The sequence below is a fragment of the Petromyzon marinus genome, chromosome 79, assembly GCF_048934315.1.
Source record: "Petromyzon marinus isolate PM22_M1 ecotype Great Lakes invasive population chromosome 79, UKy_Petmar_22M1.pri1.0, whole genome shotgun sequence".
NCBI lineage: Eukaryota > Metazoa > Chordata > Hyperoartia > Petromyzontiformes > Petromyzontidae > Petromyzon > Petromyzon marinus.
In genome coordinates this window covers 18,385,002-18,407,963 of record NC_133745.1, presented here as the reverse complement: position 1 = coordinate 18,407,963, position 22,962 = coordinate 18,385,002, and the positions used below count along the sequence as shown (strand labels likewise).

Genomic DNA, 22,962 nt, shown 5'->3' with positions numbered 1-22,962 from the left:
AGCCAGAGGACATCCCTGTCACACCCCAAGGTGAGCAGGAAATGACTCCGACTTCCTGCCACGTAGTTTTACCCGGGCTCGCTCACCATCATGAAGGCCCTTAATGATTGTGAGCATAGAGTCAGGGACTCCGAAAACACAAAGAACAACCCAGAGCTTAGGCCGACAGATGGTATCATAGGCCTTGACCAGGTCAATGAAGCAGAGGTGTCGTTCCTGTTGGAAGTCCCTACACCTCCGCTGTAGCAGACGGACAGAACATATGGCATCTGTGCAGGACCGCCCTGGCCTGAAACCACATTGGGCTCCGCAAGCCTCTCCTCAGCGTGCCTGGCAAGGCGATGTTAATAATCCTTGCCAGGACCTTTCCTGGCACACTGAGAAGTGAGATGCCCCTGTAGTTGGTACAGTCTGTACAGTCCCCCCTTCTTAAAGAGGGGGATCACCAGGGCATCCTTCCAATCCTGTGGAAACCATCCAGTGGTCCAGACTATTATTATGAGCAGAAATGACACCCTCCCTCAGCATTTTTCTTGGGAGATCATCTCTGCCCGGCGGTTTTCCTGATCTAAGACTCTGGATTGCCTTCTGTACTTCTTCAACAGATGGCACTTCAGCCAGCCACTCACAGGGGGTGACTACTTTTTCCATTATTTAAGGCATGGCAGCCTCAGCAGGGTCATCTCCAATTTTTCCCATGATGTTTTCCAGGCTGAGGAATTTCCCCTCCTCCAAGACCTCACAGAAATGCTCAGCAAATCTGCAAACCTGTTCCTGGGGGTTGGAGATCAGATCACCTTTCTTCCCCCTAATGATGGTGATAGGTGTGGTGCTGCAAGTAACTTTATTGAGGGAGTTTTAAAGTGATTTGTGATCGTGGGCTAATGAGGCAGACTCCATCTCCTCAGAAACCCGCGACCAACTCTCATCCTTGCAGCGCCTCACGGCTCTCCCAACCTCTGAACGAAGGCTGCGTTAAGCCTTCTCATTCTCCGACGTGGGATGCTGTAGCCGATGAGAGTGGGCCTGTAACTTTTTCTCAGCCAACCTGAACACCTCCTCTGTCAGCCAGCGTCTCGAGGGAGGCCTGGACCATGTACCCAAAGCAACCATTGCAGCTGCATGAGCCACAGTCCTAAACTTCGCCCATTTCCCCTTGGCATCAGGAGTGGGGGGCAATGCCAATCCCAGCTGCAAGCGATGACAACTTTTATCAGCTAGCTGAGACCAGGCCACTGTGGGTTTGAATGGCATCCTAGATGGACACCCACCACCGGAGCGGAAGAATGGAAGGCGCATCTTACATATGACAAGCCGACGGTCAGTAGGCAGGTCAGCTCCATGGTGGGTGCTGGTGTCAAGGACATGGGCCCGCATCCGCTGATCCGTCACTATGTATTCCGGCAGATGTTCTTGCTTTGTCCCGGCGTGCATCTGTGATGTTGTGTGTACGCGCTGATGCTGGAAGAGCGTATTGGTAATTACAAGCTCATGGGCTGCACAAACGTCTCTAGCAGCCTCCTACCATTGTTATTGAGCTGATCTGGCCCATGCCTTCCAGTCACTCCAAACCAGGTGCCAGCATCATGACCAACTCGGGCATTGAAGTCATCCAACAAGATGACTATCCCGAGGGGCCACTTTAGCCAGCACCTGTGACAGGTGGTCATAGAAGGCATCTGACTCATCGGCTTTGCCTGCATCCCTCCACGGATGTTCGTCTTCGGTGGAGGCATAAACAACCACGACCACCACTCCTCGCCTCCGGTTGATGGGAAGGCGAGCCCAAAGTAGCCTGGGGCTTACAGCTTCCCACACCTCACCGCCACGTTCCCACTCCCCCTTCATTCTTTTGTTCAGAAGAAGAGCCACTCCCTGTTGTTTGGCAGTCTCCTGCCCACAGTAGAGGACTGTCCACCCACCCCTCATGGTGGCAGGAGCCAGAGCCGGTCCACCGGACCTCCTGAATACCACAGAGATCCAGATGGATACACACGCGTGTGTAGTAGGATGTACACACACGCGTGTGTAGGATGGACACATGCGTGTAGTAGGATGAACACACACGCGTGTGTAGTAGGATGGACACACACACGTGTGTAGTAGGATGGACACACACGCGTGTAGTAGGATGAACACACACGCATGTGTAGTAGGATGGATGCACACGCGTGTGTAGGATGGACACATGCGTGTAGTAAGATGAACACACACGCGTGTGTAGTAGGATGGACGCACACGCGTGTGTAGGATGGACACATGCGTGTAGTAGGATGAACACACACGCGTGTGTAGTAGGATGGACGCACACGCATGTGTAGGATGGACACATGCGTGTAGTAGGATGAACACACACGCGTGTGTAGTAGGATGGACGCACACGCGTGTGTAGGATGGACACATGCGTGTAGTAAGATGAACACACACGCGTGTGTAGTAGGATGCACACACACACGTGTGTAGTAGGATGGACACATGTGTGTAGTAGGATGGACACACACATGTGTGTAGTAGGATGGACACACACACGTGTGTAGTAGGATGGACACGTGTGTAGTAGGATGGATACACACATGTGTGTAGTAGGATGGACACACACATGTGTGTAGTAGGATGGACACACACACACGTGTAGTAGGATGAACAGTAGAAAAACGAAGTGTTGTTGTTCGGAAACCAGAAAGAGGGGAAATAATGCGTACCTCTATTTGTCTTTTGGCAAAGAGGTCCGCGGAAAATGGTTACATTTTTGGATTATCCGCAATTTTTAATTATCCGCGGCCGTCCTCCCCGTCATTAGCCCGAATAATCATCGAGGGTCGGCTGTCGTTAATGTCCGGCTCACCAACGCTGGAGGCGGCTGCGACGGTAGAAGAATTCTTCGCCTGAAGCCTCGGAGGAACCTAAGCAAGAGCAGAGCAATGAACCATCGACATCAACGATATAACACACACACACAGAGAACGTCTACATCAAAAATATAACACACACAGAGAACATCAACGATACAACACACAGAGAGAGAATGTCAACATCAACGATACAACACACACAGACAGAGAACATCAATATCAACGATACAACACACACAGAGAGAACGTCAACATCAACGAAACAACACACACAGAGAGAGAACGTCAACATCAACGATACAACAGACACACAGAGAGAACGTCAACATCAACGATACAACACACACAGACAGAGAACATCAATATCAACGATACAACACACACAGAGAGAACGTCAACATCAACGATACAACACAGAGAGAGAACGTCAACATCAACGATACAACACACACAGAGAGAACGTCAACATCAACAAAACAACACACACACAGAGAGAACGTCAACATCAACGATACAACACACACAGACAGAGAATGTCAACATCAACGATACAACACACACAGAGAACGTCAACATCAACGATACAACACACACAGACAGAGAACATCAACATCAACGATACAACACACACAGACAGAACGTCAACATCAACGATACAACACACACACAGAGAACGTCAACATCAACGATACAACACAGAGAGAGAGAGAAGGTCAACATAAACGATGCAACAGACACACAGAGAGAACATCAACATCAACGATACAACACAGAGAGAGAACGTCAACATCAACGATACAACACACGGAGAGAGAGAACGTCAACATCAATGATACAACACACACAGAGAGAGAACGTCAACATCAACGATACAACACAGAGAGAGAACGTCAACATCAACGATACAACACACACACACACACAGAACGTCAACATCAATGATACAACACACACACACAGAGAACGTCAACATCAACGATACAACACACACACACACAGAACGTCAACATCAATGATACAACACACACACACAGAACGTCAACATCAACGATACAACACACACAGAGAGAGAACGTCAACATCACTTCACAATCATCGTCAGCCATAATCTATCCACTGCTGGATGAAGGCTGCCCAAGGCCATCACCAATCTGTGTGACTTGACAATCCATCTATGCCATGGCGTGCGAGACGGATTCCATCGCTCCCTCTCCCTCTAGCCGTCCGTCCCTCATGGACGTGTTCCCCTCCCCCGGCCGCCACTGTCTCGAGAGCGGGCCCCGTGTACCCGTTCCTTATGCACATGTTCCTGATCCACGTGTTCCTGATCCACGTGTTCCTGATCAACGTGTTCCTGATCCACGTGTTCCTGATCAACGTGTTCCTTATCCACGTGTCCCTTATCCACGTGTCCCTTATCCACGTGTTCCTGATCAATGTGTTCCTGATCCACATGTTCCTGATCAACGTGTTCCTGATCAACGTGTTCCTGATCCACGTGTCTGTGTTCGTTATCCACGTGTCCCTTATCCACGTGTTCCTGATCCACGTGTTCCTGATCAACGTGTTCATATTCCAAGTGTTCCTGGTCAACGTGTTCCTGATCCACGTGTTCCTGATCCACGTGTCTGTGTTCGTTATCCACGTGTCCCTTATCCACGTCTTCCTGATCAATGTGTTCCTGATCCATGTGTTCCTGATCCACGTGTTCCTGATCAACGTGTTCATATTCCAAGTGTTCCTGGTCAACGTGTTCCTGATCCACGTGTTCCTGATCCACGTGTCTGTGTTCCTTATCCACGTGTCCCTTATCCACGTCTTCCTGATCAATGTGTTCCTTATCCACGTGTCCCTTATCCACGTGTTCCTGATCAATGTGTTCCAGATCCACGTGTTCCTGATCAATGTGTTCCAGATCAATGTGTTCCAGATCCACATGTTCCTGATCAATGTTTTACTGATCAATATGTTCATAGTCCAAGTGTTCCTGATCAACGTTTGTCTGATCCACATGTTTCTGATCCACGTGTTCCTGATCCACGTGTTCCTGATCCACGTGTTCCAGATCCACGTGTTCCTGATCCACGTGTTCCTATTCCACGTGTTCCTGATCCACGTGTTCCTGATCCACGTGTTCCTGATCCACGTGTTCCTGATCCACGTGTTCCTGATCCACGTGTTCCTGATCCACGTGTTCCTGATCCACGTGTTCCTGATCCACGTGTTCCTGATCCACGTGTTCCTGATCCACGTGTTCCTGATCCACGAGTTCCTGATCCACGTGTCCATGTTTTCTAATCCACCTCACGCCTCCGAGTCGTCCTCCGTCTTCGTGCGGGAGCTACGACTGTGCAGTGGCAGCGCCGTGGCTAGGATATGTTTTACTCCCTCGCCAGGTACGCAGGAGGTCCTGGGTTCGATCCCAAATCTGACGCCTGCAGCATATTTCGAGTTTGCGTCTCTCTCTCTCTTTCTCCGTGCTCACGTGGATTTTTTCCTGGATTTTCTGTTTGCACAGTCACAGTCACTTAAAGATGTTTTCTTGTTCATGTTTTTGTTTGTTGCGGTTGCACCCGATTCAAGAGCCGAATGGCTCACAGGGCTATACCAAATCAATGAAACTGAAACGTGGATTTTTTTCTCTGGGCCCTCAACGTTTAGAATCAACGACACAACGCATTTAGAGCGTTTGGCTGCTATGAATATCCACCAGCTGACAAGCCCACTTCGTTGAGCTATCATTACGTGAGAGAGAGGTCGCCTCTGAAAACGAGCCAGACAGCTCAGTGGGGCCTTACCTGGTCAAATAAACACAGTTTTGTGATGTGTCCCGTGTCTCGCCCGTGTCTCACTGTGTCGCCCGTTTCTCCCCCGTGTCTACCCCGTGTCTCCCCGTGTCTCCCCGTGTCTCCCCCGTGTCTCCCCCATTGCTCCCCTGTGTCTCCCCGTGTCTCCCCCGTGTCTCCCCAGTGTCTCCCCCGTGTCTCCCCCGTGTCTCCCCGTTTCACCCCGTGTCTCCCCGTGTCTCCCCCATTGCTCCCCCGTGTCTCCCCGTGTCTCCCCCGTGTCTCCCCCGTGTCTCCCCGTGTCTCCCCCGTGTCTCCCCGTGTCTCCCCGTTTCACCCCGTGTCTCCCCGTGTCTCCCCCATGTCTCCCCCATTGCTCCCCTGTGTCTCCCCGTGTCTCCCCCGTGTCTCCCCCGTGTCTCCCCGTGTCTCCCCCGTGTTTCCCCGTGTCTCCCCGTGTCTCCCCCGTGTCTCCCCGTGTCTCCCCGTGTCTCCCCCGTGTTTCCCCCGTGTCTCCCCGTGTCTCCCCCGTGTCTCCCCCGTGTCTCCCCGTGTCTCCCCCGTGTCTCCCCCGTGTCTCCCCGTGTCTCCCCCGTGTTTCCCCCGTGTCTCCCCGTGTCTCCCCGTTTCTCCCCGTGTCTCCCCCGTGTCTCGCCGTGTCTCCCCGTGTCTCGCCGTGTCTCCCCCGTGTCTCCCCCGTTTCTCCCCGTGTCTCCCCCGTGTCTCCCCCGTGTCTCCCCGTTTCTCCCCGTGTCTCCCCCGTGTCTCCCCCGTGTCTTCCTGTGTCTCTCCCGTGTCTCGCCGTGTCTCCCCGTGTCTCCCCGTGTCTGTATCCGTGTCTCCCTGCGTCACCCCCCGTGATTCAAGGGGCCCTTACCTGGCTGTGTCTCTTTTTGTGGATGGGTGAATTTTGGTTGCGAGGCCGGGGCTGACCCTGTCGATGAGAATTTACAGCAGGGCAACGATAAACGGTAACTCAGCGATGATTATCGTCACAACCTTGATTCCTTGCAAAAGGTATCTAATTTGGTGTTTGAACATCCTCACAAAACTCCTGTTTTATTATTGCCAGAAAGGGTAATGAAACCCATTATTATCTTTCATACTTTGACACTGGCAAAAAATATCCCGCGACACGCATGTGTCTTCAGGTGGAACAGTCACAGCAGAATATCTGCTGTGACTGTTCCACCTGAAGACGGAAGCTTGTGTTGCCACCGAAACGTCGTGATTTAATTGTTCTATTTTATTTTACCTACGTGACTTTACCGAAAAAAACATAAATTATTAATCCTTGCAGTCAAGAAAGCTTAAAATCTAGAACGTATGTGTCTATTCATAATAAAGGTTTTTGGGTTAGATCGCGTTATTTATAAATGTGTCGTAACCCTCCACCACCCGACACGGCCAAACAGTAAAAAATGTGTCACGTTTACAAAGGACAAAGTAATTCACTACTTTATCCCACCGGTGCGTTGAAGAGTGAATCAACATCATTTACAATTTGAGTACTGTGACGTTTCGCTGGTAATTACATCCAGCTTCATCGGGAAATTTGCCAGAATGGTGAGGGGCTCTCCCCTTGCTCCCGGTCTTAAATAACCCAAAAACCTTTATTATCAATAATATTGGTGGCGAAAGCCTGCGTGTTAAACTGTACGTGTCGATCTATGCACGTTGAACTTCTTTCGCGCCGTACGGAGGCAGCCGCCGTCGATCAACTCGGCGGAGCCGTTCGGCTGCGCGAGCATCGAGCTCTCACCTTCACCTTCAGGATCTCGTTGAACTCATTCTGGGTTTGTTGAATGAAATATCTCTGCTGCCGCTGCTTCGACATCAGCTTGGGTTCCCACTGCCGCCTGAGAGACGTGGAGACACAATAAGACAAGAGAGACAAAGATTACCCTCCCCCCCCTCCCACCCCGCGCCGTATAGCCTGTAACAAGCTGTTGAGGCGAGTGCTGTTAGTAGTGAGGAGCAGCAGCAGCAGCAGCAGCAGCGCCTATGAAGGCCGGCACTGTGGTGCATGAGGGGGTGGGTGGGCGAGTGGCCAGTAACCACACCCGGCCGCCTTTGTCTCCTCTAGTGACGATGCTTACTACACACCACTGTACACAGGTCATAGTTTAAGGCTGAGCCGACCTAGGGGAGGCCCAGAACCGCTTCAGATAATCGTTATCACCGGTGTTGGCCGTGAGCGGGAATCGAATTCGTGTTGCCGGGTTCGTAGCGCGGCGTAGCGCTAACCGCTACACTACAGCTCCCCGCACAGACACACACACACACACACGCGCCGCCATTCATGATTGACCGAGTGGCGGTGATCTCACCACAAGGTCTGAACTTTGGCTCATAATGCGCCAGAGACCCCACCGCCTAACTCCAGACCATAGATTGATGGCCATGATAAGCACCAACTTTCGTTGAGCTATCGTTTGTGATGGCCAGGTCACTAAATAGCTAAGTGGGATTTAAACCTGGCAAGAAATAAACAGTTTAATTGTATTCTTAGTTTTTTCGGTAAAGTCAAGTTGAAGGGAAACAACAAAATAATAAAAAAATATATAAAACAATAAAAAAATTCTCACGACGTTTCGACCATAACTCAAACGGTCGTCTTCAGGTGTGTTGGTTTGCATAAATTTATTTTTAAACGGCACATTTATTTATTTATAAAAACCTTAGCGCCATGCGCAACGATTTGGCAGTTTATTTAGGACTAGTCCATCTATATTCTGAAAAGAGGAGGGGGGAGACGAAATTTTTTATAATGTATGCTGTCTGAAAGCCACTGTAAGCGTGAACAATCAATTAAGACCTGAAATGGAAGCCAGATGGCTTCCATGAGAGATTCGTTCATGAGGCTATCCACATATACAAGCACAGAGACAATTTCAACCGAGAAGATGGATTATATCTTAGCAATCATTGGAAAGATTTGATAAACCATTTCAGGTCTTAATTGATTGTTCACGCTCACAGTGACTTTCAGACAGCATACATTATAAAAAATTTCGTCTCCCCCCTCCTCTTTTCAGAATATAGATGGACTAGTCCTAAATAAACTGCCAAATCGTTGCGCGTGGCGCTAACGTTTTTATAAATAAATAAATGCGCCGTTTAAAAATTAATTTATGCAAACCAACACACCTGAAGACGACCGTTTGAGTTATGGTCGAAACGTCGTGAGAATTTTTTATTGTTTTATATATATACTTCATTATTTTGTTGTTTCCCTTCAACGTGACTTTACCGAAAAAACTAAGAATATGAATTACTGCAGTCACGAAAGCTTTAAATCAAAAGTTTAATTGTATTTGTATATTTTAGTTGAAGGTGATTTGTTTACGTTTCCTATACTTTGCACTCCTATTGTGATTGTGAGCATTGCGTTTGTTGTTGTGGTAACGTCCTGACCCCGTGATCCCCTACTGGACATCTGTGAGCAAAGAGCTTTATAGCTCATCGGATTCCTCCTCCTGCAGTATAAATACAGCATTCTGAATGCCATGATTCCGCCGCTGCTGTGTGTACCCACGTGGTGCTGCTGTGTGTACCCACGTGGTGCTGCTGTGTGTACCCACGTGGTGTTGCTGTGTGTACCCACGTGGTGCTGCTGCTGTGTGTACTCACGTGGTGTTGCTGTGTGTGTACCCACGTGGTGCTGCTGTGTGTGTACCCACGTGGTGTTGCCGTGTGTACCCACGTGGTGCTGCTGTGTGTACCCACGTGGTGCCGCTGATGTGTGTACCCACGTGGTGCTGCTGTGTGTACCCACGTGGTGCTGCTGCTGTGTGTACCCACGTGGTGCTGCTGTGTGTACCCACGTGGTGCTGCTGCTGTGTGTACCCACGTGGTGCTGCTGTGTGTACTCACGTGGTGTTGCTGTGTGTACCCACGTGGTGCTGCTGATGTGTGTACCCACGTGGTGCTGCTGCTGTGTGTGCCCACGTGGTGCTGCTGCTGTGTGTACTCACGTGGTGTTGCTGTGTGTGTACCCACGTGGTGCTGCTGTGTGTGTACCCACGTGGTGTTGCTGTGTGTACCCACGTGGTGCTGCTGTGTGTACCCACGTGGTGCCGCTGATGTGTGTACCCACGTGGTGCTGCTGTGTGTACCCACGTGGTGCTGCTGCTGTGTGTACCCACGTGGTGCTGTGTGTACCCACGTGGTGCTGCTGCTGTGTGTACCCACGTGGTGTTGCTGTGTGTACCCACGTGGTGCTGCTGATGTGTGTACCCACGTGGTGCTGCTGTGTGTGTACCCACGTGGTGTTGCTGTGTGTACCCACGTGGTGCTGCTGTGTGTACCCACGTGGTGCCGCTGATGTGTGTACCCACGTGGTGCTGCTGTGTGTACCCACGTGGTGCTGCTGCTGTGTGTACCCACGTGGTGCTGCTGTGTGTACCCACGTGGTGCTGCTGCTGTGTGTACCCACGTGGCGCTGCTGTGTGTACTCACGTGGTGTTGCTGTGTGTACCCACGTGGTGCTGCTGATGTGTGTACCCACGTGGTGCTGCTGATGTGTGTACCCACGTGGTGCTGCTGCTGTGTGTACTCACGTGGTGCTGCTGCTGCTGCTGTGTGAGGGCTGCTTGACCCAACCGCTGTCTGCCGGAGATGGAGAGTGAGAACCGATCCATTCTCGCAGATGCCTGGGGAGCACGTGCACACACACACACGCACAAATATCCCACCGTATCGCCATAACAAGACGATCGGGGCAAGTGCTGTTCACGAGCACCTATGAAGACCAAAACGGTACGCGAGGAGGTGGATGGCCAGCACCACGCCCGACCGCCTTTGTCTCCCCAGCGGTGATGCTTACACACAGCACCAGCTACTCAATTGAGGCTGAGTCGACCTAGGTGGGGGGGGGGGGAGGCCCAGGACCAGTTCAAATAATCGTCACTGCTGTTGGTGACCATGAGCGGGAGTCGAAACTTGGGTCGCTGGGTTCGTAGCGAAGCGTGCTAACCGCTACACTACCAACCAACCATTGACACGCACGCACGCACACCATGTTACGCATACCCACACCGCATCCATTATTTTCGTCTCCCCCCTCCTCTTTTCCAAACATAGATGGACTCGTCCATCTGAATAACTGCCAAATCGCTCTCCGTGGTGCTAACGTAAAAAAAAACGCCACTTTTTTCAAATTTTCTTGCTGTGGTTTTCACACCTGATGATGGTTGCTTCTTGTGTTGCAGTCGAAACGTGGTGAGAATTTTATTGTTTTATATTTTTATTATTTTATTGTTTCCCTTCCACGTGACTTTACCGAAAGAACCAAGAATATAAATCACCTACAACTAAAATATACAAAAACAATTCAACTTTGTTTATTTCTTGCCAGGTTTAAATCCCACTTAGCTATTTAGTGACCTGGCCATTGCAAACGATAGCTCAACGAAAAGTTGGTGCTTATCATGGCCATCAATCTATGGTCTGGAGTTAGGCGGTGGTGTCTCTGGCACATTATGAGCCAAAGTTCAGACCTTGTGGTGAGATCACCGCCACTCGATCAATCATGAATGGCGGCGCGTGTGTGTGTGTGTGTCTGTGCGGGGAGCTGTAGTGTAGCGGTTAGCGCTACGCCGCGCTACGAACCCGGCAACCCGAGTTCGATTCCCGCTCACGGCCAACACCGGTGATAACGATTATCTGAAGCGGTTCTGGGCCTCCCCTAGGTCGGCTCAGCCTTAAACTATGACCTGGTACGGTGGTGTGTAGTAAACATCGTCACTAGAGGAGACAAAGGCGGCCGGGTGTGGTTACTGGCCACTCGCCCACCCACCCCCTCATGCACCACAGTGCCGGCCTTCATAGGCGCTGCTGCTGCTGCTGCTCCTCACTACTAACAGCACTCGCCTCAACAGCTTGTTACAGGCTATACGGAGCGGGGTGGGAGGGGGGGGAGGGTAATCTTTGCCTCTGTTGTCTTATTGTGTCTCCACGTCTCTCAGGCGGCAGTGGGAACCCAAGCCGATGTCGAAGCAGCGGCAGCAGAGATATTTCATTCAACAAACCCAGAATGAGTTCAACGAGATCCTGAAGGTGAAGGTGAGAGCTCGATGCTCGCGCAGCCGAACGGCTCCGCCGAGTTGATCGACGGCGGCTGCCTCCGTACGGCGCGAAAGAAGTTCAACGTGCATAGATCGACACGTACAGTTTAACACGCAGGCTTTCGCCACCAATATTATTGATAATAAAGGTTTTTGGGTTATTTAAGACCGGGAGCAAGGGGAGAGCCCCTCACCATTCTGGCAAATTGCCCGATGATGCTGGATGTAATTACCAGCGAAACGTCACAGTACTCAAATTGTAAATGATGTTGATTCACTCTTCAACGCACCGGTGGGATAAAGTAGTGAATTACTTTGTCCTTTGTAAACGTGACACATTTTTTACTTTTGATTTAAAGCTTTCGTGACTGCAGTAATTCATATTCTTAGTTCTTTTGGTAAAGTCACGTTGAAGGGAAACAACAAAATAATAAAATATATATAAAACAATAAAAATTCTCACGCCGTTTCGACCGTAACACAAACGGTCGTCTTCAGGTGTGTCGGTTTTGTGTTATGGTCGAAACGTCGTGAGAATTTTTTATTGTTTTATATATATTTTATTATTTTGTTGTTTCCCTTCAACGTGACTTTACCGAAAGAACTAAGAATATACATTTTTTACTGTTTGGCCGTGTCGGGTGGTGGAGGGTTACGACACATTTATAAATAACGCGATCTAACCCAAAAACCTTTATTATGAATAGACACATACGTTCTAGATTTTAAGCTTTCTTGACTGCAAGGATTCATACTTTTCGTTTTTTTCGGTAAAGTCACGTAGGTAAAATAAAATAAAATAGAACAATTAAATCACGACGTTTCGGAGGCAACACAAGCTTCCGTCTTCAGGTGGAACAGTCACAGCAGATATTCTGCTGTGACTCTTCCACCTGAAGACACATGTGTGTCGCGGGATATTTTTTGCCAGTGTCAAAGTATGAAAGATAATAATGGGTTTCATTACCCTTTCTGGCAATAATAAAACCGGAGTTTTGTGAGGATGTTCAAACACCAAATTAGATACCTTTTGCAAGGAATCAAGGTTGTGACGATAATCATCGCTGAGTTACCGTTTATCGTTGCCCTGCTGTAAATTCCCATCGACAGGGTCAGCCCCGGCCTCGCAGCCAAAATTCACCCAACCACAAAAACAGACACAGCCAGGTAAGGGCCCCTTGAATCACGGGGGGTGACGCAGGGAGACACGGATACAGACACGGGGAGAAACGGGGAGAAACGGGGAGAAACGGGGAGAAACGGGGAGACACAGGGGAGACACAGGAGACACAGGGAGACACGGGAGACACGGGGAGACACGGGAGAGACACGGGGGAGACACGGGGAGACACGGGGGAGACACGGGGGAGACACGGGGAGAAACGGGGGAGACGCGTGGCAGACGCGGAGAAACGGGGCAGACGTGGGGGAGACACGGGGGGGGGACGGGGGGGACACGGGGAGACACGGGAGAGACACGGGGGAGACACGGAGAGACATGGGGGAGACATGGGGGAGACACGGGGGAGACACAGGAGACACAGGGAGACACGGGAGACACGGGGAGACACGGGGGAGACACGGGGGAGACATGGGGGAGAAACAGGGGAGAAACAAGGGAGAAACAGGGGAGACACGAGGAGAAAGGGGGGAGACGCGTGGCAGACGCGGAGAAACGGGGCAGACTTGGGGGAGACACGGGAGAGACGCGGGAGAGACACGGGGGAGACGCGGGGGAGACACGGGGAGACGCGGGGGAGACACGGGGAGACGCGGGGGAGACACGGGGAGACACGGGGGAGACACGGGGGAGACACGGGGGAGACACGGGGAAACACGGGGGAGACACGGGGGAGACACGGGGGAGACACGGGGGAGACACGGGGAGACATGGGGGAGGAACGGGGGAGAAACGGGGGAGAAACGGGCGACACAGGGAGATACACGGGACATAGTGAGACATGGGGAGACACGGGGACACAGTGAGACACGGGGAGACACGGGGGAGACACGGGGGAGACACGGTGGAGACACGGCACATAGTGAGACATGGGGAGACACGGGGACACAGTGAGACACGGGCGAGACACGCGACACATCACTAAACTGTGTTTATGTGACCAGGTAAGGCCCCACTGAGCTGTCTGACTCATTTTCAGAGGCGACCTCTCTCCCACGTAATGATAGCTCAACGAAGTGGGCTCGTCATCTGGTGGATACTCATAGCAGCCAAATGCTCTAAATGCGTTGTGTCGTTGATTCTGGGAAAAACCGGAGGGCCCGGAGGAAAAAAATCCACGTGAGCACGGGGAGACAGAGAGAGAGAGAGAGAGACGCGCAAACTCGAAATATGCGGCAGGCGTCAGATTCGGGATCGAACCCACGACCTCCTGCATTGCAAGGGGTTGACAACAGGTGTGCGCGTGTGTGGGTGGGGAGCGGTGGCGGTGCTTCGAGCACAGGCACGCGCGCTGCGCTGTGAACCCATCAGCCCCGAGTTCGGTTCCTGCTCACCGTCAACACCAGCGCGTGTGCTGCGCTGTGTGTGTGTGCTACGCTTGTGTGTGTGCTACGCTTGTGTGTGTGCTACGCTGTGTGTGTGCTACGCTGTGTGTGTGCTACGCTGTGTGTGTGTGCTACGCTTGTGTGTGTGCTACGCTTGTGTGTGCTGCGCTGTGTGTGTGCTACGCTGTGTGTGTGCTACGCTGTGTGTGTGTGTTGCGCTGTGTGTGTGCTGCGCTTGTGTGTGTGCTACGCTGTGTGTGTGTGCTATGCTGTGTGTGTGCTACGCTGTGTGTGTGCTGCGCTGTGTGTGTGCTACGCTTGTGTGTGTGCTACGCTTGTGTGTGTGCTACGCTGTGTGTGTGCTGCGCTGTGTGTGTGTGCTGCGCTGTGTGTGTGCTACGCTGTGTGTGTGTGCTACGCTGTGTGTGTGCTACGCTGTGTGTGTGCTGCGCTGTGTGTGTGCTACGCTGTGTGTGTGTGCTACGCTTGTGTGTGTGCTACGCTTGTGTGTGTGCTACGCTGTGTGTGTGCTACGCTGTGTGTGTGCTACGCTTGTGTGTGTGCTACGCTGTGTGTGTGCTACGCTGTGTGTGTGCTGCGCTGTGTGTGTGCTACGCTTGTGTGTGTGCTACGCTGTGTGTGTGCTACGCTGTGTGTGTGCTGCGCTGTGTGTGTGTGCTACGCTGTGTGTGTGCTGCGCTGTGTGTGTGCTACGCTTGTGTGTGTGCTACGCTGTGTGTGTGCTACGCTGTGTGTGTGCTACGCTGTGTGTGTGCTACGCTGTGTGTGTGCTACGCTGTGTGTGTGCTACGCTGTGTGTGTGCTGCGCTGTGTGTGTGCTACGCTGTGTGTGTGCTACGCTGTGTGTGTGTGCTACGCTGTGTGTGTGTTGCGCTGTGTGTGTGCTGCGCTGTGTGTGTGTTGCGCTGTGTGTGTGTGCTACGCTTGTGTGTGTGCTACGCTGTGTGTGTGCTGCGCTGTGTGTGTGTGCTACGCTGTGTGTGTGTGCTACGCTGTGTGTGTGCTGCGCTGTGTGTGTGCTACGCTGTGTGTGTGCTACGCTGTGTGTGTGTGCTATGCTGTGTGTGTGCTACGCTGTGTGTGTGCTACGCTTGTGTGTGTGTTGCGCTGTGTGTGTGTGCTACGCTTGTGTGTGTGCTACGCTGTGTGTGTGCTGCGCTGTGTGTGTGCTACGCTGTGTGTGTGCTACGCTGTGTGTGTGCTACGCTGTGTGTGTGTTGCGCTGTGTGTGTGCTACGCTGTGTGTGTGCTGCGCTGTGTGTGTGTGCTGCGCTGTGTGTGTGCTGCGCTGTGTGTGTGCTGCGCTGTGTGTGTGCTACGCTGTGTGTGTGCTATGCTGTGTGTGTGCTACGCTGTGTGTGTGCTACGCTGTGTGTGTGCTGCGCTGTGTGCGTGCTACGCTTGTGTGTGTGCTACGCTGTGTGTGTGCTACGCTGTGTGTGTGCTGCGCTGTGTGTGTGCTACGCTTGTGTGTGTGCTACGCTGTGTGTGTGCTACGCTGTGTGTGTGCTGCGCTGTGTGTGTGTGCTACGCTGTGTGTGTGCTGCGCTGTGTGTGTGCTACGCTTGTGTGTGTGCTACGCTGTGTGTGTGCTACGCTGTGTGTGTGCTACGCTGTGTGTGTGCTACGCTGTGTGTGTGCTACGCTGTGTGTGTGCTACGCTGTGTGTGTGCTGCGCTGTGTGTGTGCTGCGCTGTGTGTGTGCTACGCTGTGTGTGTGTGCTACGCTGTGTGTGTGCTGCGCTGTGTGTGTGCTGCGCTGTGTGCGTGCTACGCTGTGTGTGTGCTGCGCTGTGTGTGTGCTACGCTGTGTGTGTGCTACGCTGCGTGTGTGCTACGCTTGTGTGTGTGCTACGCTGTGTGTGTGCTACGCTGTGTGTGTGCTACGCTTGTGTGTGTGCTACGCTGTGTGTGTGCTACGCTGTGTGTGTGCTACGCTTGTGTGTGTGCTACGCTGTGTGTGTGTGCTACGCTGTGTGTGTGCTACGCTTGTGTGTGTGCTACGCTGTGTGTGTGCTACGCTGTGTGTGTGTGCTACGCTGTGTGTGCTACGCTGTGTGTGTGTGCTACGCTGTGTGTGTGCTACGCTGTGTGTGTGCTACGCTGTGTGTGTGCTACGCTGTGTGTGTGCTACGCTGTGTGTGTGCTACGCTTGTGTGTGTGCTACGCTGTGTGTGTGCTACGCTTGTGTGTGTGCTACGCTGTGTGTGTGCTGCGCTGTGTGTGTGCTACGCTTGTGCGTGCGTCTGTGCTACTACGTGTGCCCTACGCGTGTGTGCTATGTGTTTTGTGTGTGCAATGTGTGTGGTGTGTGCGTGTGTGTGTGTGCTGCGTGCATGTGCGTGTGGTACGTGCATGTGCGCCACGCGTGCGTGTGCGCTACACGTGAGTGTGCTACGCGTGTGCGTGCGCGTGTGTGCTACGCGTGTGCTATATGTATTGTCTGTGTGCGCTACATGTGTGTGCGTGTGTGTGCTATGCGTGCGTGCTATGTATGCATATGTACTATATACGCATGTGCGCTACGTGCATGTGTGCTATACTTGCGTGTGTGCTATATGTGTGTGTGTGCTATGTGTGTGTGTGTGCTATGTGTGTGCACGCTATGCGTCCATGCGTGCTATGCGTGCTATACGTGTATGATATACGAGCGAGTGCTACGCATGTGTGCTTCGCGTGTACGTGCGTGTGCGCTACGTGTGTGTGCGCTACATGTGTGTGCGCTACGTGTGTGTGCGCTACGTGTGTGTGCGCTACATGTGTGTGCGCTACATGTGTGTGCGCTACGTGTGTGTGCGCTACATGTGTGTGCGCTACATGTGTGTGCGCTACGTGTGTGTGCGCTACGTGTGTGTGCGCTACATGTGTGTGCGCTACGTGTGTGTGCGCTACGTGTGTGTGCGCTACATGTGTGTGCGCTACATGTGTGTGCGCTACATGTGTGTGCGCTACATGTGTGTGCGCTACATGTGTGTGCGCGTGCGCTTTGTGTGCGTGTGTGCTGCGTGTGTGCTACGCGTGTGTGTGCTACATGTGTGCGTGCATGTGTGTGCGCTGCGTGTGTGCGTGCTGTGTGTGCACTACGTGTGCGTGCGTGTGCGCTGTGTGTGTTACGTGTGTGTCACGTATGTGGGTGTGGGCTGTGTGTGCGCTATATGTGTGTGCTACGTGTGCGTGCATGTGCGCTGCGTGTGTGTGTGTGCGCTGCGTGTGTGTGTGTGTGCGTGCGCGTGTGTGTGCTGCGTGTGTGTGTGTGTGTGTGCGCTCTGTGTGTGTGTGCGCTGCGTGTGTGTGTGCGTGTGCGCTGCGTGTGTGTGTGCGTGTGTGCTTGCGTGTGTGTGTGCGCTGCGTGTGTGTGTGTGCGCTGCGTGTGTGTGTGTGCACTGCGTGTGTGTGTGTGTGCGTGTGTGTGTGCGCATGTGCGTGCGCTGCGTGTGTGTGTGCGCGTGCGTGTGCGCGTGCGTGTGCGCGTGCGTGCGTGTGCGCGTGCGTGCGTGTGCGCTGCGTGTGTGTGTGTGTGTGCGCTGCGTGTGTGTGTGCGTGTGTGTGTGTGTGTGCGCTGCGTGTGTGTGTGCGTGTGTGTGTGTGTGCACTGCGTGTGTGTGTGCGTGTGTGTGTGTGCGTGCACTGCGTGTGTGTGTGTGCGTGTGTGTGTGTGCGTGTGTGTGTGCGTGTGTGCGCTGCGTGTGTGTGTGTGTGCGCTGCGTGTGTGTGTGCGTGTGTGTGTGTGCGTGTGTGTGTGCGTGTGTGCGCTGCGTGTGTGTGTGTGTGCGCTGCGTGTGTGTGTGCGCGTGTGTGTGTGCGTGTGTGTGTGCGTGTGCACCGACTTTATGAAGGGGATGGTCATGAAGAACTTGTTGGGGCCCAGGCCGGTGCGAGTCTTGGCCGTCACGTCGTTCCGGTGCGAGGGGAGGTCCTCGATGAGGAACCACTCGATGCTCTGCGTGTATTGGTGCGAACACGTATATCGGTGCGTGTGTGTGTGTGTGCGCGTATCGGTGTGTAAGTGTGTGTATCGGTGTGTGCGTGTATCGGTGTGCGTGCAAGTGTGCGTGTGTATGGGGAGAGAGAGGGGATAGCAGGGGGAGGGAGGGGAGTGACACGATGTGGCGACACCACAGCGCACGAGATGAGATCTGCGACAAACGTAAACACACACACACAGGCACACAACAACAACAACAACCATTCGCCAGGAAGTGGCGGTGACGTCACCACCGTGCTTGTGCCAGACTAAGTGCACTTCCAGGCCACGTGACGTGTCAAACGCCCGCGGACAGGAGGTCACGGGACAGACCCAGGTGCCATGGGTTGACTGACTGAGATGACTGGCCGATGCAACACCTGTGCCCCCTACTGTGCCAACCTGCTGTGCTTTAGCCACCCGGCGCTTCGCTCGTTGTTGTGAGCAGGGCTCCTCTGCCCTCCATTGTTGCTGGAGGGCGGCTGCCTCTGACTGCCCAGTAGCGTCCTTCACGAGCCTCCTCCACATAGGCCGATCTTGACACCGCTGGTACCAGTCATCGGCAAGTCCACGCAGCTCCACATCATCTTGTAGCACATCACTCCATGTCTTCTCTAGCCCGTGCCGCACGACCGTGGCCAAGAAGACCCAATGCTTCGTGTGGAGCGAGAGACCAGGTAGCTTCTACACAGCGTTACGCAGCCAAAGAAAAGATATTGCCGCTCGACTGATTCAGAGTGAGACCCCTGCTGTAAAACCGGAGCTGGTCATAAGCACACTGCCCAGGTATGGAAAACTCTGCACTCTCTCCACAACCGCCCCATCACCAATGAGGAATTGATGGGAGGAGTGTTTGATGGCACAAAATACCCAGGCAGGCGCTCAGTTTTGGAGGGGCTGATGGTAAGGCCCCACCTCTTAGTGGAATGTTCCAGGTTCAGCAGCAGAACCTCCAACTCCTCCACTTAGTGAGCAGCAATCACCATCATCAGCAGACATTACGTGTTGACTTAAAGCTTTCGTGACTGCAGGAATTCATATTCTTGGGTCTTTTGGAAAAGTCATGTAAAGTCACGTGAAAATAACAAAAAACTACAGTAGTGTTTTGTTTTTTTCTTTGAACCTATCAACGTGACTTTATCCAAGAATGTAGACATTACATGGTTGACCAAGAGGGAGCCATCCCTTGACCACACCCAGGCATCGATCAGCCTCCCAATGTATCTGTACCAGATGGAGATTGCTCCGGTACAGCCATAGAAGGCTTCACGAACTACGTGGTCGAAAAATATGTTAAATAATGTGGGAGCCAGAAGACATCCCTGTCGCACCACAAGGTTAACAGGGAATGGCTCGGATTCCCAGCCATGTAGTTTTACCTGGGTCTGCCCACCATCATGAAAGTCCTTAATGATTGTGAGCAGATTCAGGCACTCTGAAAGCACCAAGAACAACCCAGATACCAGGCCTATTGATGGTATCATAGGTCTGGACCAGGTCAATAAAGCAGAGATGTAGGTCATGTGGGAATTCCCTACACCTCTGCTGAAGCAGACAAGCATAAAATATGGTATCTGTAATGGACCGCCCTGGTCTAAAACTACAATGGGTCTCCACAAGCATCTCTTCAGCATGCCTGGCAAGGCGATGTTGAATAATCCTTTCCACTACCTTTCCAAACACACTGAGGGAGATGCCCCTGTAGGTGTCAAAGTCTGTGTGGTCCCCCTTCTTAAAGAAGGGAACAACCAGGGCATCCTTCCAGTCCTGCGGAACCCGTCGAGTGGTCCAGACTGTTCTTATGATGTCATATAGGGCAGTCTGCGCACAAACGCCACCCTCAGCATTCGTTTGGGAGAAAATCTCTGCCCACTGCTTTTGCTGGTCTCAGACTCTGGATCACCTTCTGTAATTCCTCAACAAATGGCACTTCAACCAGCCACTCACAGGGGGTGACTACTTCCTCCATTATTTGAGGCACAGCAGCCTCACTAGGGTCATCCCCACTTTGCCCCATGATGTCTTCCAGGCTGAGGGATTTCCCCATCCCCCAAGACCTCACAGAAATTCTCAGATCTGCAAACCTCTTCCTGGGGGTCGGAGATCTGATCACCTTTCTTTCCCCTCATGATGGTGATAGGTGTGGTGTTGCAAGGTACTTTTTTATGGAGTTAAAGAGTGATTTGTGATCGCGGTATACTGAGAAAGACTCCATCTCCACAACAACCCGCGACCACCACCCATCTTTGCAGCGCCGCATGCCTCTCCGAACCTTCGAGCAAAGGCTGTGGTAAGCCTCATCATATTCTGACGTGGGATGCTGTAGACAGTGGAAGTGGGCCTGTCGCTGTTTCTCATCCAGCCGCAACAACTCCTCCATCAGCCAGGGTCCAGGGGAGGTTTGGACCGTGCACCCAAAAAGCAGCCACTGCAGCTGCATGAGCCCCAGTCCTAAACCTCGCTCATTTTCCCTCGGCACCAGGAAGAGGGGGGGGGACGATGCCAACCCCAGCTGCAAGCGATGATGAAATTCTTGCTTTCAACTTTCATAAGCTAAATCTTGACTTGAAGCTTTCGTGACTGCAGAAATCCATACTCTGTGGTTCTTTCGGTAAAGTCACGTAGGTAGAAAATAAAATAAAATAAACAAATGACGTTTCGATCGCAACACAAGCGCTTGACGACCGCTTGTGTTGCGATCGAAACGTCGTGATTTGTTTATTTTATTTTATTTCTAACCACGTGACTTTACCGAAAGACCCAAAGAGTATTCATCAGCTAGCTGAGACCAGGCCACTGTGGGTTTGAATGGGGTCCTAGATGGACACCCACCACAGGAGTGGAAGAATGGCAGGCGCATTTTACAGATGACAAGCCAGCACCACGCCCAGCCACCTTTGTTTATCCAGGGGCGAAATTTACACACCGTACCAGGTACTCATTTGAGGCTGAGTCAGCCTAGGGTAGGCCCGGGAATGATTCAAATAATTTATAATCGTCACCGATGGTGGTGGCCAAGAGCGGGAATCAAACTTGCGTCGCCGGGTTCGTAGCGTAGCCCAGTGCTAACCGCTGTGCCAGCGCTCCCCACATACTCCACTGAAACAGAAGGAGGATTTATCCACAACTGGTGCTGTCGCCTGATGAAGCCGGTTGTTGTTGCTGTAATTACCGCCGAAACGTCACGGCTACTCGAATTGTAAATGTGTGCTGTGGGTTTACTCTCCAGCACACAACGGGTTTCGTGCTGAACTAGTAAACTAATTGGCCGCGTTTTGTTCACGTGACAAACCCCCTTACTGATCGGCTGTGTTGGGTGGTGGTGGCGGGTTAAACGACGCACTTAGATTTACGGAATCTAAGACCAAAAAATAACCTCAATTATGGATATTAGTCGCAAAATCCCTACTACATGTTAGGTAAACTACTCCGGGTTAAACTACCCTAACCCTAAAATCTAAATGCCGCCTCTAAAAAAACAAAAAAAACTTACAGCTGCATTTAAAGAAAACATTTTTTGTAACGGTCCGTTAATATGAATCATTTAGCAGTGGTGGTTATTGAGAGAGTGAGGAAAGTCACTGTGTTTTGTCAGAATCAGAATCTTTGTCAGAATCTGTATTTAGACTGCAGGGGGAGGAATCAATGAGATGTGAAGCTCTTTGTTCACAGATGTCCAGTCGGGGCACGGGGTCAGGGAAGTTAGTTAGTCACACGGTTAACAGTGACATCATCGCTTAACAGTTTTTTGTGGTTAACGTTTCGCCTCCCATAGTGACCCGCCGCCCGTGGTTTCGACTGAACGTTACAAAAGTTGACATAACGGTTAATGGGTCAACGTTATATGCGTGCACACGGTGGCGCCAATTTCGGCCAATCAGAGGTGCTCGTAAGTGGGGGGCTGAGCCACGCCTTCAGCCAATCAACGAAGTCCCATTTACGAGCGGGTTTAGCCCTCGACTTCGCTTTGTTTAACATTATACCTTTTCTGTTTTTGGGTGGTGGAAATATCTCTCTCTCTCTCTTGTTGTGCAGACCTCATTGAGTTTTTGTTACCTTGTTTTGTTACTTATTTTACTCATGTTTCAACTGTATAAGTAAATTCGACGAACAGGTTGCTTCGGCTAACGTTGGTTTTTCGTGTGGGTTCGGATTACAAAACGTTCAACCGAGGGGACCTCACCGCGCTGCTGCTTGCGAGAAAGATCGCTGAATGCGTTTTAGTGAGCTGGGTGGACTCGCGCAAACGTTCCCATCGGCCGAGCGAGTTTTGAGAAAACGCCGCCGCCGCACTGCCGAGTTTGAGATCCTAGAGCAGGGGTGGGGAACTTTTTTTCTGCCAAGGGCCATCATTCGCGGCCATACATAATTATCAACTTAAAAATTAGCCCGTTATATTTGGTCAAACATTTAATTAACTCACCCCTAATGCGATGGCTGGAACTGCTTCTCTTCGGCGAGGCATGTGGTGATGTTAGCCGGTATTGATGATGTTGCTACTCGCAACTGCTTTTCCAGGTTTGCTCCTAGATTTATTGAATTTCGAGTCCCGCCTGCGGTTGCCTTGGCAGGGCCACACCAAATGATTTCGCGGGCTTTATACGTCCCGCGGGCCCGATGTTCCCCACCCCTGTTGTAGAGGGACGTGCTCCAAACGCTGGACCTGGTCGAAGAGTCAACCGACTGCGAGCTTCCCCTCCTCCCCTGCCCCCCACAACCTTAATGCTCTGGGGGAAGAGTCTATCAGGGACTTCATTCATACCAAA

At 52.0% G+C, this 22,962-nt stretch overlaps 1 protein-coding gene across 2 annotated transcripts in view; it reads right to left on the bottom strand.

Moving 5' to 3' along the window:
• Positions 1 to 22,962, bottom strand: part of DCP2 (decapping mRNA 2) — a 44,357-nt gene that overhangs the window by 4,168 nt on the left and 17,227 nt on the right. For both annotated transcript variants that reach the window (XM_076057153.1, XM_032979900.2), the window contains exons 7-11: positions 18,060 to 18,172; positions 10,201 to 10,293; positions 7,401 to 7,497; positions 6,516 to 6,572; positions 2,846 to 2,903 (exon numbers count right to left, since the gene is read on the bottom strand). In XM_076057153.1, coding sequence (XP_075913268.1) covers positions 2,846 to 2,903; positions 6,516 to 6,572; positions 7,401 to 7,497; positions 10,201 to 10,293; positions 18,060 to 18,172 — 418 coding nt within the window. The remainder of the gene's footprint in view (positions 1 to 2,845; positions 2,904 to 6,515; positions 6,573 to 7,400; positions 7,498 to 10,200; positions 10,294 to 18,059; positions 18,173 to 22,962) is intronic.